An 18,889-nucleotide genomic window follows, 5' to 3' on the forward strand; every position below is an offset into this window, starting at 1 on the left:
ATCATGTCCCTCAGGTGACTCGGGTTGCTTGCTCAAAGTGCGATATCCATGCAGTGTTAGACATGCAGCCTTGTCATGACAAATGCTCCTTTCATTGGAAGAAGCCAACAGGGTCCCTGCAGTTAGTCTTTGCGAGCATGGCACCGATCTGTGAGTTATCAGTTGGCTGGAAAGAGAACACGTGGGACTGCTCTATGAATGCAAATGCCATTTAGTAGGTAAACACAGACTTTGAGCAAACATGACTATCTGATACGAATGTTAAAAAGGTGGATATTTAAATGCATAGCACTCGTGACTTTTTATTTTTAATGTGATTTTTGAGTTTAAAATCGAGATAACGCTTTTACACAGGCAGCACACTGATTCAACTCGTAAGCTGCGTACGTTGTACGTGTACAGATTTGCATGCATATTAGCTGATACATTTCAAAGAGTACTCGAACAGGTATATATTTTACTTGCAAAGAATATGATACCGTAGATGGCAGCATGATGGTGAACAATATAAATAGTGTTTGCTTTGTTTTAATTTCCTCGACTCAAAAACATCTGTTTAATAAACAAAAGTTCATATTATTTAGAATTAAACATGTTTGCGAAATATTACAGGCAACAACATTACTTTTATGGCCAAGAAGCTACAATGTATTTTGGTTGTTAAATTGTGTACTTTAATGATCCTTTCAACCAAACACAAAAGCCACGATATGCAATTTAGAAACATTTATTGAAGTTATAGAAGTTACACGTGTTATATGTGACATAAATGTTGTTTAAAGAAAGCGAGAAAAGCAAATGAAAAGATTAACCAGCTTTTCAAAACAAGCCTCAACATCCATCTCTGTACAATCTCTGAAACTCGTCCATGCATTACACTTGCAATGTCTTGAAGACTAGCGTATATTCTAGCGTATATCGATATAATCCTGTAACGAAAAGTATTAACATAAAAGCAACAAAAAATACACAGTGGTGATCATTATGTGCTGTTAACTTGTGTGCAACTATATTGCGCTTGAGAATCATAACCTTGTGATTGAAATAACACAGGGTATCTTCATATATCCAACAGAGTAGGATTTTATAGGTGTGGTGGAAAAATACTAATTTTCGGATCCCCCTTACTCAGTCACCTGCAAATATGCTGCAGCTCTGTTGACAAGGTGCACACATATATCATCATCCATGGCCAGGGCAAGAAGTATCTGTGATCATATATTCTACTCACGGGTTTGCGTTTCTTCCCTTTGATTAACCTTTCCTCTCAGGTAAGTGCAATGTCACAAACTTCGGCTCATTTGTGGCACAGGAGACCCTGGCTTTGAGTGACCGTGCACATATGTCTCGCGGTTTATGACTTGTGCGAACATATGCTTTTAGGTTAAAGAGCGTGAATGTGTGTCGGGTTCGACTTTCCTCCTTCTGAGTGTGTGCTGTACTGAGCGCTAGAGAGCGTGCGTCTTGAGGAAAGTATCCGACCACTTGTGGATCTCAAAAAGGTCTTACTTCCACAAGACGCGTGACAAGCGTAAATATATTTAACTATTCATAACTTGCGCCTTTGCATATCTGGCTGCTTCGTCTCGAGGTTTCTATTTTTAGCACATTAAATGGCATTATGCGTTACTGGCTCTTCCCCCGACTCTACAAAACATGTGCAACTCTTTACATTATCGACAAAATCGTGTCCATGTCACGATGTTGTTTTGAAATATTTTTTAAAATATTATTTCGTTGCATTTATTTTCACGAAGTATATATTCACAAAAATGTTTTGCCTCTGTAATCAATATATTGACCCAATGATATTGTTGCTGCCAGAGCAATCAAATGTCAGAAACACCACTTAAAATATTTTTTGTAATAATTCCAATACAAAACATTTCATTAAACTACATTTGTTTTGCGTATCATTGTCATTATCAGCCACGGTCTATATACTTCTGGATGAAGGCCTCCCCATGCCGCCATTATCCCACATGGTCCTTTAGTGCCAAAATCCATATAACTCATGCAGATATATTTTATATAAAGTATTGATATGCTCTATTGTAAGTATATATACACAATTAGATTCTGAAATGTATTTAAGGAGAAAAACAAATCTACATTATGTATTTGAAAAGCATTAATTTCCCTCATTGTAGATTGTTATCAAATGACTGTCTTTTTATGTTGTTCCTAGGTAACCAGAGGGGAAAAAAATCTCAAAATTAAAAGTTTTTGTTTCATGCATTTCAGCCACAGGGTGTGAATCTGTTTCTTTCAAGTTCTGATAAATAAAGTTGGTTTGTTAATTTTATAGAAGCAAAACAAATGATTTGTTTTCACCTACCTTTAATGAACATGGCTGCTTATTCTAACCAAATACTGGCACTACTGCGGGATTATTGTGTGCATCTCTGCATATGCACACAAAGCCAATCAATGTGCTCTTCACTTTCAACTGTACTGTATTCCAGCTCCTTATTTAGTAAAATATTTCCATTGATATTAAAATACTAAAATTTAATAGGTAACGTCACACCCTAGCTGATAAAAAGGAATTCAATGATCTCAGATACAACCATCTAGGACTGCATATGTTTGTTTGTGTTTTGTGCTGTATTGCTATCCGATTTGTTTTTGGATTGTAACGTGTTGTTCAGGAATTTCATTTCAGCTCCTGAAGAAGCTCCCAACACTTGGAGTGAAAAGTCGGACAATCTTGCCAAACAACACGTGATAACAACCCGAAAACACGTCGGAGAGCCGAGGGACCACTCGGCAAGCCTCCTATTTCGGGGAGCTTTTCAGAGGGATGTTATTTGGAGCTTAGCACTTGAGGTCAGTGGACTTGAGCGTCTGGAGTCGCTTGTCCTGCATGGGTTTTGGCGTGTAGCACTTCATCACTGAGTTGGGTAGGATCTTGGTCTTGGTTGTTGCAAGCCACTGCACCAGTGGGTTGAGCTTGCAGTCGCAGTGGTAGGGGTTGCCGTGCAGGTAGATCATCTGCAGACCTGCGAAAAGTAGGACAAACGCAAATTTAACGTGCTGACTACCATGGTGTTGAGCTATTTGAGTCTTGATCACCTGGGACCTGGAGTGTACATCAATCTGTAAAGGTTGTGCCCCACAACTCCACAGAGTGGTTTTGTTATACGGGTTGTTAGGTATAAACCTCTTGCCTCATGAGATCTTGAAAGCTAAACATGTTTGAGCCTAGATCGTGCTTGGATTGGTGACCACCATGCACAAAAAAACAGATTAAATAGGCGTTACAGGCAATAGAGGGCACTGCAGCAACATTTTTTGTTCTCTACTCCGTCCACTTTCATCGACTTGTGCTGACAAGCACCAAATATCTCTAATGGCCACGCAATGTGTGTGGAGGCCCTCATCCAGCAGATAATTGATCAAATGGGCCCTCCGTGGGCACTGATCTGTTACAAAGTCCCCACTGCTGTTTCCATTAAGCTCATGAACACTGAAACGATACTGTACACAATGCAATTTTAAGTTTAATCATTTTGTGATTATACTTGAAAACGGTAATAAAATAACCTCCAAACCTGAAAGTGTAGAAAAGGTCCCTGCTTCGATGACTTTTATTTTGTTGTCACTGATGGTGAGCTGTGTGAGCTTGATGTTCGAATTGAAGGCATCCTTCGTCAGTACGCTGACCATATTGTTGCTGAAGTAAAGCTCACGCAGGTTGGTCAAGCCTTTGAAAGTGCTGGACGTCACCCTCTTGATATTGTTGTTATTGAGGACTAGCATCTCAAGATTCTGGAGCGACTGCAGTGTCCCGGGGGCAATGGTTGTGATCTTGTTATTGTCTAGGTTTAGGTAGTCCAGGTTCTTCAGCCCAACAAAAGCCTTGGGTGAGATCTGCTGGATTTTATTGTAGGCCAGGTCCAAAATCACCAGGCTGGGCGTGTGCTGGAAAGCGAGCGCTGGGAGGGATGTGATGTTGTTCATGGGCATGTCAAGGTCGGAGAGCTCTGATAGACCTTGGAAGGTGCTGGAGGTAAATGACAGAATGCTATTCTTGCCCAGGATTAGGTACTTGAGGCTAGGAACGCCCTGAAAGGCTTTGCTTTGCAAACTGCGTATATTATTGCCATACAAGTTGATCATCTGCAGACTTTTGGCTCCGGCGAAAGCTCTGGAGTCAAAGCCACTAATATGGTTTGACTCCAAGTGGATGTTTTTTAAATGGTTAAGATTCTGAAAGGCATTGGCACCAATGTTTGTAATCTCGTTATTGGCTGAAAAACAAAACAATTAAAACATATTAGAATGTTATCAGACGCCATTTAAAAGAGAAAACATGAATGACAAATACAAGTATCTCATATATGCCCTCTCGATTAGATTCTCAGAAAGAAACCGCAGATTGTCAGAAATGTCTAGGTTCTCAGTAAATTCAACACATTAAGTGATCACAGGCTGGATTTAAATGCATGGCAATTGCCAAAGAAACTTGAGTAACAACTATAAAGTATCTTCATGATGGGATTTCCTTTGCCAGAACCAAAATATGATAATACGTTTTTCCACTTTTTTTTTCTGACAACAAAACAGGTGTTAAGATGTTCAAACAGCAAACTGAAAACGTTTACAAGGAATCATGTCTGCATTAACCACAATACTTGTGGTCAGAATGCAAACAAAAAAAACGTACTCTGATCTCAAGATTGATACTCTGATAACATATACATTGTCCTTGAAACTGATTGGTCCACACCTCTGGTCTCACACCGTTTGAGACGAGGCTCAAAAGAAAGCTGTCTCTGGTGTGGACCAATCAGTTTCAAGGACAATGCATATACAGTGAGGGAAAAAAGTATTTGATCCCCTGCTGATTTTGTACGTTTGCCCACTGACAAAGAAATGATCAGTCTATAATGTTAATGGTAGGGTTATTTGAACAGTGAGAGACAGAATAACAACACAAATCGAGAAAAAAGCATGTCAAAAATGTTATAAATTGATTTGCATTTTAATGAGGGAAATAAGTATTTGACCCCTCTGCAAAACATGACTTAGTACTTAGTGGAAAAAATCCTTGATGGCAATCACAGAGGTCAGACGTTTCTTGTAGTTGGCCACCAAGTTTGCACACATCTCAGGAGGGATTTTGTCCCACTCATCTTTGCAGATCTTCTCCAAGTCATTAAGGTTTCGAGGCTGACGTTTGGCAACTCAAACCTTCAGCTCCCTCCACAGATTTTCTATGGGATTAAGGTCTGGAGACTGGCTAGGCCACTCCAGGACCTTAATGTGCTTCTTATTGAGCTACTCCTTTGTTGCCTTGGCCGTGTGTTTTGGGTCATTGTCATGCTGGAATACCCATCCACGACCCATTTTCAATGCCCTGGCTGAGGGAAGGAGGTTCTCACTCAAGATTTGACGGTACATGGCCCCGTCCATCGTCCCTTTGATGCGGTGAAGTTGTCCTGTCCTCTTAGCAGAAAAACACCCTCAAAGCATAATGTTTCCACCTCCATGTTTGACGGTGGGGATGGTGTTATTGGGGTCATAGGCAGCATTCCTCCTCCTCCATACACAGCGAGTTGAGTTGATGCCAAAGAGCTCCATTTTGGTCTCATCTGACCACAACACTTTCACCCAGTTGTCCTCTGAATCATTCAGATGTTCATTGGCAAACTTCAGACGGGCATGTATATGTGCTTTCTTGAGGGGGGACCTTGCGGGCGCTGCAGGATTTCAGTCCTTCACGGCGTAGTGTGTTACCAATTGTTTTCCTGGTGACTATAGTCCTAGCTGCCTTGAGATCATTGACAAGATCCTCCCGTGTAGTTCTGGGCTGATTCTTCACCGTTCTCATGATCACTGCAACTCCACGAGGTGAGATCTTGCATGGAGCCCCAGGCCGAGGGAGATTGACAGTTCTTTTGTGTTTCTTCCATTTGCGAATAATCGCACCAATTGTTGTCACATTCTCACCAAGCTGCTCGGCAATGGGTTTTATACCCCATTCCAGCCTTGTGTAAGTCTACAAGCTTGTCCCTGACATCCTTGGAGAGCTCTTTGGTCTTGGTCATGGTGGAGAGTTTGGAATCTGATTGATTGATTACTTCTGTGGACAGGTGTCTTTTATACGTGTAACAAGCTGAGATTAGGAGCACTCCCTTTAAGAGTGTGCTCCTAATCTCAGCTCGTTACCTGTATAAAAGACACCTGGGAGCCAGAAATCTTTCTGATTGAGAGGGGGTCAAATACTTATTTCCCTCATTAAAATGCAAATCAATTTATAACATTTTGACATGCGTTTTTCTGGATTTTTTGGTTGTTATTCTGTCTCTCACTGTTCAAATAAACCTACCATTAAAATTATAGACTGATCATTTCTTTGTCAGTGGGCAAACGTACAAAATCAGCAGGGGATCAAATACTTTTTTTCCCTCACTGTATTATCACAGTGTCTTTTTTGTTTGCGTTCTGACCACAAGCATTGTGGTTAATGTAGACATGATTCCTTGTAAAAGGTTTCAGTTTGGTGTTTTAACATCTTAATACCTGTTTTGTTGCCAGAAAAAAAGTGGAAAAACCTATTATCGACTGTAAACTAAACAAAAAAGCGTCGAGATTATACCGAGAGGGCAGGTGAACATATGGATTTGAGCACATGCATATGAGAGACTGCATATTGACTATGACGAAAAGTGGGCTTATGCAGGACACAGCAATATAAGGGATGATGGCCAATAGACTAGAATGGTGATGATATCCAAAGGGGGGATCACACCCGAGGAGGGATCACACCACAAAGGAAATGGAGTGATGAGATTAACCGATGTGCAGATGTGAGAGAGATTGTGGTATCTCAAGACCGTGAAAGAATGGCGATGATGTTGAGAGGCCTTCATCCAGCAGTGGATAGATCATGGTTGTTGAGAATGCAATAATCAGCGCCCAAAATTACGTCTGGAACAACCTCAGTTACTTTATGTGGAACAAATAAACAGTTATTCATATATGTTCGTGTAATGTCACCGGCAGTGAAACAAGTAGCTTGAATATTTGGATCAGCATTTTGCATAATTTGAGTTGTGCGTTGTATTAACATTTTCTTAAATATATTTGTTGTGTGCAGTTATTATTCAGGCGAAAACTTTTTTTAAGAGGCTTTAAAAACAAAATTGAAAACTTGAACAGCAATTTTGAAAGAAATACCATCTGCGTAATAACTACACCAGTGATGCAATAAAAATTAGCTCTGACTAATAACCCACTGTAATTGTCACGTTAATTAGTACAAGGTGAAACGATTTACTATTATTATGCCAACATTATTAGTGACGTAAATATCACAATAATACTGGTAAAATATTATAATGGTAGATCATGCTAACGTTATTTTCTATATTGTTTTCTATGGGGAATTTGACACTTATGTAAACACCAATTAACAGCGCATATAGGTATCTATGATTACATTCTTCCATCCACTGGGTTATCTTGGACAATACTGTATTTGGTTTTCAATGGATCATTTATTGCGGCACTCACAAAAATTCTGCATCGATCGTTCACTCATTAAATGCACACAATTCCTTAATGCTAAATGCAATATGTGGGCCAACTACCTCGAGTGGTGCAGAGTCTTGGATGTTCTGGAGACCGTTGAGTAGACAAATCGCTCATTATATAATCACTATGCGCAGTGGATTTAATGGTCTCCGTATGGTCATGATGACTGCATCGAAAACTCTTTGTATTGAGCTGAGAGTGGAGGTCAGTGTCACATGCCAAGTGGGACAATTTACTTGACATAAAAGCCAGGTAAGAAGGCCGTATGGGAAGTGACTTGCACAGAAACTATTCCTACACAGGATGCTCATTCCATGGTTAACTGCCCAAACCCCACCCAACCCCACCAATCACCCCTGACATTTATAGTCGGATAAATGCTACCCATACTGGCAATTTCCATTAAAATAATTAAAATGACAAAAATTAGATCAACACAATTTTTCACGTAAAAATGTATTATAGCATGCATTCATCGACACAACATAGTGTTTATTTTGTATACATTAACTGCAAGTGTAGATTTAACACACATGTGATGTATATGAAGCATTGTCTACCTTTAAAAATCTTCTTTGATGTCTGAAAATGTATGAGCATACCGTGTTATGTTGCAGTGTGTAATTTTTTGTGAATTATTTATCCACTTATTCTATGCTTTTACATGGGACTCAAGCTGATTAATGAAGAAAACAAACTGACACAATGTGTATATAGTGCACTATTAATATTAATAAGCCAGCCAAAGATGGTTAATGTGAGTTTGTTGAATGCCATTTGCAGCCAGATGGTAGCATTGGATAATTTAGTGAAGGCACTGCGTTGTCTCCCACCGAATGAATTACCGCCCCAATTTCTGGGTCTGTGGCGCTCACCCAACTTAATGGTCGAGGCGTCGGAGGGGATCTTGGACGGGACTGATTTCATCCTTTGGTCACCGCAGTCAACATCCAAGCCGTCCTGCTGCGACTGCTTTGCACACTTGCAGCCGGACGGGCAGCCCAGCACCTGTCGGCTCACGCCCACCAGCACCAGCACCACCCAGCACACGGAGGCTGTCCTGGATATACTGCGGGGCAGCACCAGCAGGCATGTGTCGCTTTACTTCTTCTGCCTTGCCAGCATGCGTGCCTATTACTGTTACGGTAACTTAATGTCGCCCAGCATCCCTCATGGGTGGATAAATTGAGTACCACATTTTGTGTGGGAAGCCAACGGATAGACTCACCCCTGCGCACTTCTGTAATGCCAAACCAAACCAGCTTATTTTTAAACCTTTGTGTTTGTATATTCTATACAAATTACAGGATTATAATACGCACAGTGCAAATGGAGTCTTTGGATAGTCGGTAACTAGAGTTGAGTCTCCTTGTAACATTTATAATCTGTTCTCAAACGTAGACTGTTTAATACACATTAAGTATATTACCATAAATTAGCATTTATTTAAATGGGCGTTTTTTGGTTACTTAATTTATATCGTATTACTGGGAAAGCGGCAGGTAACGCGACGAGGAATGTAACAAGCTACAGACAAGGCACGCTTGTGCACACTCAGAGCACCTTCCACATAAAGCACCAGCGTAGGAGGGCAGATGATTTAGTGACTGGTAGGGTGTGTTCTTGCCTCAGTGACCCAATCCGATTATAGTCTTCATAGCAAGCGAAGGCCTGTCTCAGGTCAGCTCAGCATGAAATTAGCCCTCGATGCTTTAAGTAGTGACCACCCCCTTGTGTGGCGAGCTACGAAACAAGGGCTCTCTAGCAGCACTGCTCCCTGTGGTGATTTAGGATATCCAGCACAGGGCACTTTGATTTTGTTATTATTGCAATTTCCAAATATGGCTGAAAGTTTTCATGCATTAACCCTGTCCTTCTCTCTGTCCGTCCGTCTGTAACGTGAAATCACAATAGCTCTCGTCAAGCTGGTCCAATATAAGAGAAAATTTGTTGAAAGTTGTGTTGCTATCAGGGAATTATTCGACGGGAAACCAGCCAAATCCCTCTAAGAGTTGCCCAAAAATTTGGAGACCAATGCTAAAAGTAATATTCTGAACTGCTCATAATTTACTGCTGTGGAAATAAGCATGCAGGAACGCATTACAAAAAATATGCATACCCTAGGATTTTTTATCCGTGTTTAATTGGACACTGCATTGTTGTTACTTTCGCAATCATGTGAAGATAAATTGCTAAATATTATTTTGCTGAGAAATATAAAAATGTGCAGTTTTCACTGGCTGCCTTTCTCAACGTCAAAAAAGTGAATTCCTAAGCAGCGTCCTTTGTTATAATTTGTGGAATAGAACGTAAAAAAAAACACAATGTTATCTCTTATTGAAGTGCGCGGCATAGGCTAACAGTGTCAGACTACTTACTATCTGTAATGAAAATGATAAACAATGAAGGGTACATCCGAACCCCTTAATATAAATGACTTCTTATTTTTCTCCAGCAACAGATAGTTTATTCTTACCATATACTCGAACGCATTTCTGTCTGATAATCCATACAATATACACAAAATGCTACATGTAGGAGCGCAGCAGTAACAAACAATACGAACAGGCAACGCATAGCATGGAAGAGCTGCATTCAATATCAATTGTAACATTCGTTTTCAAATTAGCATAATCACTGTATTTATAACAGTGAAATTAAGTAATTGTATATCACGCATTGCATTTACCAACGTTATTTTGAGCTAGTGAGTATCTTAAGAAACACGAGAGTAATTGTTTAAGTCACTTACCGCATGATGAGTCAGTTTCCTTTGCCCTTTTCAACCGAATGAGCAAAGTTCTCGCGTGATGTTTTTCTTTTAGAGTCAAGTTTATGAGACAGGCTTCAAATTTTTATGTCGCCCGCTAATGATCGGGTATCTCTCTCTCTCTGTGTCACAAAGAGCGCAGTGTGTGCTCGTGGATGTTTTGGCTTGGCGCTGAGAATAGGAGTACACGGACAGTCTTGGAAAGCACTGCGAATCACATTTTAGCGTTGGCTTCCTATGTTCAACATTCATGGTGGCTTATATAACGTGTGATCGAGGGTGTAAGTCCTCTCCAAGTCAAGCAGACCAGTTCCATTTCCTCACACTCAGTTGTTTTGCACTCATTCTGGAGTTTGCTCAACGTGGCATAATTGTGAAGCTGTTTTTTTCTTTCTGGAAAAAAGTAGCAGTCCTGCCTTTCCAGCTGCTGATAATTATGCAGCCACGCTTATTTGAACATATTATGTCATTATTTTTATTGTTTTACATTTTTTTATATATAAAAAAAAGCTGTATTGCCCAATAATATTTGATGTGAATTTTCATTATTATGATAGGGGCCGTGAATTATGGCATAACTGCAGTTACAAACCTTAATCTGTGCCCTTCTCTTCACCAACCCGTACTGACCAGTGTGGTGAAGTATGGTCAAACAAACCGCATTACCGACATGGTGTGGGGGAGGCGATCATCCAGCAGTAGATTGATATAGGGGCTGTACATTATTATTATTAGAGCCCATGGATACAAACACAAGGGTACAAAACTTATGTTGTGACAGAACAGTAGCTCGGTGGTTAGCAAACTGTGATATGCCCTCGGTGACCTTAGTTTGATTATCACCCATGGCTAATGTAATTGGCGGGCGATATCTGAACTGGTCCTGCCCCCCCACCTTCACTCACCCACACTGGCCAGAGTGGTGAAGTACAGTACCTGTATTGTCAAAAATCCCTGTGACTGGAATGGCCTGGGAAGGCTTTCATCCAGCAGTGGATTAACAAAGGGCCATATATTATTTGGGTCTTTAGGTAAAGTCACGTTGATAGGTTCAAAGAAAATTTAAAAAAACGCTACCATTCTTGGATGTTTTCATCGAAAAGAGACCAGATTAGCTCAATGGGCCACTCTGTCTACAGGAAAGTAACCCATACGGATACCTACCTAAAACCTGACTCCCACCACCATCCATCCCAGAATAATTCCCTTATCAAAACTCTACACCATAGAGCTCGATGTATGTACGACCATCATCATTGAGCCAGTGAACTGGAACACGTACACCAAGCTCTCAAGACGAACGGATATTCAGACTACACAATGCGTAAAGCTATCACCCCAACCGTTGGGAAAGAACCATCTGAAGATCCAATCAAAACCATCACCTTGCCATACATAGCAGAGGTCACAAAAAATATTTCCAAAATCATGAGCAAACACAAGATCCAGGTTCGATTTAACACAGTACATAAAATTCGTGATCTGATCCCATCTGTGAAGGATGTGATCCCTGACCCGGCATCTACAAACTAAGTTGCATCTGCGTCAGTAGTTACATTGGGGAAACTAAGCGACATGTCTCAGACCGAGTCCGTGAACATACATACGGCAGATCTGAAACACAGTAGGACCAATACCTCGGCCGCGGCTGATCATTGCTTTAATGCGGTGGGCTCACACGAAATTGATTTCTCTAAGACGAAGGTACTTTGCAAACCCACTGGCTATTAACAAAGATTCCTTCATGAAGCCACCCATATATACAGACATAGACACAATTTCAGCTGAGAAGATGGGTACAAACTCAGCAATCACTGGAAGGACGTTATCAACCAGTTTAAGTCATAACTAGCTGTAATGTTTCCATTTTGGACCTGGTAGCCCTTTAATTGGTGGAAGCCCACCACCAGGACCATCACGACACACTACTACCATCACCACTAGCAGTAGTCCTTCATTGGTGGAAGCCCACCACCAGTACCATCATTACCCACTACTACCATCACCTCTAGCAGCAATCTCCACCGTCAGCAGTGTGGGTGTGTGGAGCGAGGTGCAATGTTTGCCTGGCGGCCCTTTGATTGGTAGAGACCCACTGCCGGTGTCGTTGTTTTCCCCGACATTAACATTAGCTGCCCCGCCCATACTGCTGACACTTGGGCTACACCCATCTTTAAACCTTTATAAACAGTTTGCCTTTAGAGGCTAACCCCCTTTTCCTGATGATGACCGCTTGTGTTGCGATCGAAACGTCGTCGTTTTTTGTTATTTTCTTTGAACCTATCTACGTGACTTTACCGAAAGATCCAAAGAATATGAATTCCTGCAGTCACGGAAGCTTTAAGTCAAGTATTACTTTCTAAATTAATAATTTAGCATAAAGTGAAATGTTAAAAATGTGCACTACTACGTCAGCATATAAACAAGGGGATGCTGCCGTGATATCAGGTTAGCACACTAATCCATGGGACTTTGCTTCTATCTCCCAGCTCGGTTCGTAACCCCCCCCCCCCCCCCCCCCCATTTCTGTCCACCTAGCAGCATAAATGGATACTCCAAAATCTAGATTTGAAGTTTTAGTGACTGCAGGGATCCATACTCACTGGTTCTTTCGGTCAAGCTACGTAGGTATAAAAAATAAAATGCATTTAATCACGACGTTTCGGGCGCAACACAAGCGTCCGTCAATTGTTTCTTGCTGTGGTTGTCCCACCTGACGCTTGTGTTGCGCCCGAAACGTCGTGATTACATTTATTATATCTTTTATACCTACGTGACTTTACCGAAAGAACCAAAGAGTGTGGATACTCCACATTTAGTTGATCAGCAGTCGAGTGTGGTGGTGTGAAGTACGCGTGCTCCCACCTCTTGCAAGATGTCTAGCCAGCGTGAAAGAGTAGGCCAAACACCTACGAGAGGCGATCTTTATAGCTATTTCTGGCGAGGGCCCTTCTAGCAGCAGTTGGCGTGAGCTGGCGATTTCAGGGCTGATATGTTTGGCTTCATAAGAAGCTTCATATGAAGCCAAACATTACGTCCGTAGAACCTATCTTGTACAGCATTTGGATGTTTTGTTTATAAATCTCCTGCGCTTATTGTAATACAGTATTGTTTTAAATACAATCCATATAATAATAATGACAATGTGTGACGCGCATGATTTCCAAAGCAGACGATAGTTTGAATGCGACTACGTTCATTTTTTTAATCTCAGTTTTATGCCACAACCAGCCATTAGTCCTCCACCACCCGACAAGATTTGTCACATTCACAAATGCATATCGATGGAATTATTATGACTAATAAAGTTCACCGGTGACTGAAGACGTTTCACGTAATAATGTAAATTGTTAAAAAAAACTATTTTGCGGTGCGCTCAAGCGAACGTGGAAGCATATCGATGATGGTAAACCGTAGACAAATTGCATTTTTCCACATCTTCATTTGTAACTAAGCAGCATTTTGTTAAGTAAACAGCACACGGTTCGAATGAGACGCGGCTCGCACCCAGGCTGCAGATTCCTGCAGGCTGTAAGCTACACCGTCTAAGTGTGCGGCTGTCACTGTGGGCACTGTATCCCATGCACACGCAAAAAAAACACACAGGAGGCCACAGTCAGGGAGACGCCGAGAGAGAGAAGCACATGGAGCCAATGTTCCAAAAAAAAAAAACCCACATTTGTTTTTGCGCGTGCTGCTTAACCCCCATTCAAACCTAACCCAAAGTGTTCGCACGCCCGAACTAGGCACTCGTTTTAGGCTGAGTCGACCTAGGGGAGGGGGGAAGGATCGGTTCAGATAAGCGTCACCGGTGTTGGCCAGAATCGAACTCGGGTCGCCGGGTTGGGAGCGCAGCGTAGCGCTAACCACTACACCACCGCTCCCCCACACACACAAAGATCCCCCGTATAGCCTTAACAGACTGTAGTGGCAAGTGCTGTTAGCGAGCAGCTACGAATGCCGACACGGCACACGAGGGGGTGGGTGGCCAGCACCACGCCCGACCGCCTTTGTCTCCCCAGTGGCGATGTTTTGCTACACACCGCACCAGGTACTCATTTGAGGCTGAACCTACCTATGGGAGGCCCAGGACCGGTTCAAATAATCGTCATTGGCGTTGGCCGTGAGCGAGAATTGAACTCGGGTCGCCGGGTTCATAGCGCAACGCCTTAACCACGACGCTACCGCACACAAAAAAAGACAAAGATCCCTGTAACAGACTGTTGGGGCAAGTGCTGTTAGCGAGCACATTAAGGTTTTCAGTTTTAAGTTTCATTTATTTGGTATAGCCCTGTGAGCCATTCGGCTCTTGAATCGGGTGCAACAAACAACAAACAAAAAAAACATGAACAAGAAAAACATCTTAAAGTGGACTACGCGCAAACAGAAAAATCCAGGGGGGGAAAAAAACACAGCAAAATCTTCCAGTAAAAAAAGCACCGTCCACCAACGCTGTGCAAAAATAACATGAAGGCCGGCACGGCACACGAGGGGGTGGGTGACCAGCACCCCACACGCGGCCGCCTTTGTCTCCCCAAGTGGCGTTGCTCACGCACGCGCACTTTGACACGCGCAACGCGCACTTTGACACGCGCACTTTGACACGCGCAACGCGCACTTTGACACAAAAACAAAGATCCCCCGTATAGCCTTAACAGACTGTAGGGGCAAGTGCTGTTAGCGAGCACCTATGAAGGCCGGAACGGTACACGAGGGGGTGGGTGGCCAGCACCACGCCCGACCGCCTTTGTCTCCCTAGTGGCAATGTTTACACACCGCACCAGGTACTCATTTGAGGCTGAGTCGACCTAGGGGAGGCCCGGGACCGGTTCAGATAATCGTCACTGTTGGTGTTGGCCGTGAGCGGGAATCGAACCCGGGTCGCCAGGTTCGTAGCGCAGCGCGCTAACCGCTACACTACCGCTCCCCACTTTGACACGCGCAACGCGCACTTTGACACGCGCACTTTGACACGCGCAACGCACACTTTGACACGCGCACTCCCAGCGCGAGGCTGACTCCTTACATCTCGTGTAGGATCGCTCCGCTGATTAAAATAGTCCCGCGGTTCAGTTTGCAAGTGTGTGCTTACGTTTTAAGTCAATTAAAAAAAAAAATTCACGGAAGCTTGTTTGTAAGTGAGGGTGTTTGTAAGTCGGGTGTTCGTAAGTCGAGGACTGCCTGTAATAATTTATTTTTGAAAATAACATTTGCAGGCTGCCCCAAAAAAAACAACAATTACTTGTATGTATGTTGTTCTTCTTTTGCAGCCTACATAGCCGACCGTGCTAACCGGAGGTGTGGAAATGCTAGAATTTCAGTTGTGTTAGCTATGTGAGTTATATTATGCGCCTTGACACATAATTCATAATAATTATGCATAAAGGGTAATGTGTTTCATGAAAAAATGCAAAGTGTTCATGCGGTCATTTAGAAACTTTGATTTTTATTTCCCTATTTGGTCAGTCAACAATCTCAAGATCTTGGTCAAATAAATAACAGAAAACCACACGAAAATAAAACTCCCTCACAGGGCCTCTAATGGAAACCAGCGCCTCAATAATATGGCCACATTATAACCGCTGCCATATGTGTACCGAAATATTTTGCTCCAAAATTATTTACACTGTCTGTTAGACTCTGACCTGGTATGGCCGACACATAAGTCATTGGCCTTGTTTTGGACGTGTTGCCTTTCCATTTGTTTTCAATTACAGTTTCACTTGTATTTGCAGCCCCTATTCTATTCATGGTGTTCTCATACTAAAAAAACAGAGGAATCCTGTCCAATCGAATGAAAGAACAAGATTCAGGCTACGGTGCCCTTCACAACCATGATCAAAGTCTAGTTTATTTATCATGCTGCATGAGGGCTTTCATATACCATCGCCATCTCTCACAGAAAGAGAAGTGTTGTGACCTGCAGTTTGGTGGTTGAACACAGCACGTACGAGACAAAAACAATCATTTTGATTGACCGAATCCTCAACATGGGTAGAGGAAACAGACATTGAAATTCACGGGAGCAGTAACCATGAGAGAAGCGATATAAGGGTAATAAAGAGACGACTGACCGCTGATGTGTTTGATCTCTTGCCATGGGTAACATGAGTGGAAAATTATATCTGCGCTGGTCCTCAGCCCTGCTTTACCAACGTGCAATGAGCAGCAGAGTAAAGTATGGCTAAATAACCGCCATGACCTTCATTCTATAGCGGGCGGAGGCAGCAGGGGTGAAATCCACGTAGTGGCCTGACAATAAAAGGAATAGTTATTATCTAAAAATATAGTGCAAGTCTTTCTGCTAAGGCCATTGCCCAAAACGTAATTTGATGAAAAAAGGAATAGGCTTTACCCTATCCGGCAAGAATACGGGAGGTGTTGAGATGTTCGAACATCAAATACACCGATTGCAGGGTCTGCATTAACCACACGTGCTTGTGGTAAAACATGCAGACAAACGTACGTTGATAATAAATTCATTGTCTTTGAAATGGATTGGCCTACACCAGAGACGGCTTCTTTATGCCAAAAGGAGAACAGCACAAAGGCAAAGCAAGTGAAAGGTTCCAGCTCACGCCGTGTTCAGCAAAGGTGTCTTTATTAGATGACCCACAGGTAAAGTTTTCGTTCATACGGCAGGTAACAAGCCACGATTCAGCACTCCGCATCCAGACACCCCCCCGCCTCCTCTCTAGCTCTTCTCTGTTATACCCTGGTCCACATTTCTTGCCAGTCACTCATTGTCCAGGGATGTATCTCAGATTATGATCAACTGGCCACGCATATTAGAGTTCCCTACTTAATTCCTGTCCAGGGTTTTGCCCCAGGTTGTGATTAACTGACCACGTGCCGCCGAGTCTACAATACAAGTGACAAATATCAAAGCATGAACAGCTCGGGTTGAGCAGTTCTATCTATGGGACCATTTGAACATCGTAACACCTGTATTATTGCCGGAAAGGGTGAAGCCTATTCTGTTTTCATTATTTTCAGTCCCATAGATAAAAAAAGTAACTCGCCACATATGTTCTCCTCTTTAGAGCAGTGTTATTCGAGAATGTGTTATGAGTGCTTGTGCACCACTGCCTATGTAGTGTCGAAAAGCATGTTTGCTTGGCATTAAAGGAATCTGTGACAGTGTTGCGAGAGATCTTAGAGGAGGAGACCTGGAGACACCTGGCAAGCTGCGTGTGAGGGACATCGAGAACCGGTGACGAGACTGTGCGGGGAGCGGCGGCGGTCGTCGTAAAGAGTGCCATGCGAGAGACCTGGGGATGGAAGTAACTGAATGGAGGTTGCGATGGGGTTTAAAACTAAAAATGTCAACATCATTAGGTCATACATCATTGTCGATGTTAACAAAACACAGGTGAGGTTTTTTTTCCAGTGTTGTGGACATCGTATTGTGGGATATTCTGGAGGCATAACATGCCACATATTCACAGCCGCATTTTGTTCAGTGGCGATATACAAATTTGATGCAGAGGCTATCGCGCCCGACATTATCATTCGGTCAGATCGCGTGAGTAAACTTTGTGTCATACATACACCGATGATTATCGGTCTACAATTTTTTAGACACCGTCTGCTTCAGAGATGAAATGTGCTGTTTATTATGGATTTTGATGTGCTGAATTCAAATATGGCAATTCAAACAACTGATTGGCTACTGTTCCCAAGATATTAAGGTTTTTACATTTTACGCCTATTTATATTGTATAGATAGTAGAGTTTTACTCATCAATTGTAAACCTAGGTCTTTTCATGTGTTTATGTTTCCTTAACATGATCACGTGTCACGTGTCCAGTTCATGTAACACTTTATGTTTCCTTAACATGATCACGTGTCACGTGTCCAGTTCATGTAACACTTTGAACATCAGCAAAGAGGTTGTATAAATAACATTTATTACGAAACAAAAGGCAAAAAACTATTATGTATATACAAGTACATACCTTAGTTCTCATTCAGTGTCTACTCAGCGCTGTTTGGCTTCCCCAATTTGAGGCGCCATGCACAAGTAACAATTGCTGATATGATCTGTTGGGCACCCTCCAAAATATTGGCACTGCAAAAGCCATATATTTCCTTCATCCTGTTCAACCACTGGCGAAGATTTGTTGCACAAGTGTTGCAGCATATGTGTGGGGGCCCACATCTTGTCCTGATCTCCAATTTTGCAGCCAATACTATACAAGGCAAGAGTGTAAATGTAGAGTCATGCGGAGTCTATTTGCTTTCACAGAACACCTGTAAATGCTGCTTTTTGACTCCGCGTAGCCTCGCCACAGGGATGAACAGCACCGTAATTTTCTTCTCAATAGCCAGTGCTGCTCAGCTCTACACGCAATAAGCCTACATTCCTGCTGTGACTGGCTGTGTTATATTACACCGCAGTAGTGAGCAACTAAGATAGCGTCAATATGTATGTTGAACTTCTTTCGCATCGTACGTAGCCAACCATGCGAATCGGAGGTGCGGAGCAGGACAAAAAAAACTAAACACAAACGTGTACCATTTTAACAAATTGGGCAGAAGTTGAGAGTTACAAATGTCAAATCTCGAACTTAAAG

General features: G+C 42.3%; 1 protein-coding gene across 2 annotated transcripts in view; it reads right to left on the reverse strand.

The window, feature by feature from the left end:
- Positions 1 to 711: 711 nt before the first annotated feature.
- The window catches only part of LOC116939483 (uncharacterized), a 34,800-nt gene continuing 16,622 nt past the window's right edge, over positions 712 to 18,889 (reverse strand). The window contains exons 1-4 of one of the 2 annotated variants that reach the window (XM_032947898.2): positions 10,295 to 10,704; positions 8,418 to 8,611; positions 3,555 to 4,253; positions 712 to 3,002 (exon numbers count right to left, since the gene is read on the reverse strand). In XM_032947898.2, coding sequence (XP_032803789.1) covers positions 2,818 to 3,002; positions 3,555 to 4,253; positions 8,418 to 8,611; positions 10,295 to 10,299 — 1,083 coding nt within the window. In that variant the 5' untranslated portion in view covers positions 10,300 to 10,704 and the 3' untranslated portion in view covers positions 712 to 2,817. Of the gene's footprint in view, positions 3,003 to 3,554; positions 4,254 to 8,417; positions 8,612 to 10,294; positions 10,705 to 18,889 lie in introns of those variants that run through there. The other variant, XM_076065059.1, reaches the window with a different exon arrangement.

This window comes from Petromyzon marinus, chromosome 6 (genome assembly GCF_048934315.1).
Source record: "Petromyzon marinus isolate PM22_M1 ecotype Great Lakes invasive population chromosome 6, UKy_Petmar_22M1.pri1.0, whole genome shotgun sequence".
NCBI classification, from domain to species: Eukaryota; Metazoa; Chordata; class Hyperoartia; order Petromyzontiformes; family Petromyzontidae; genus Petromyzon; species Petromyzon marinus.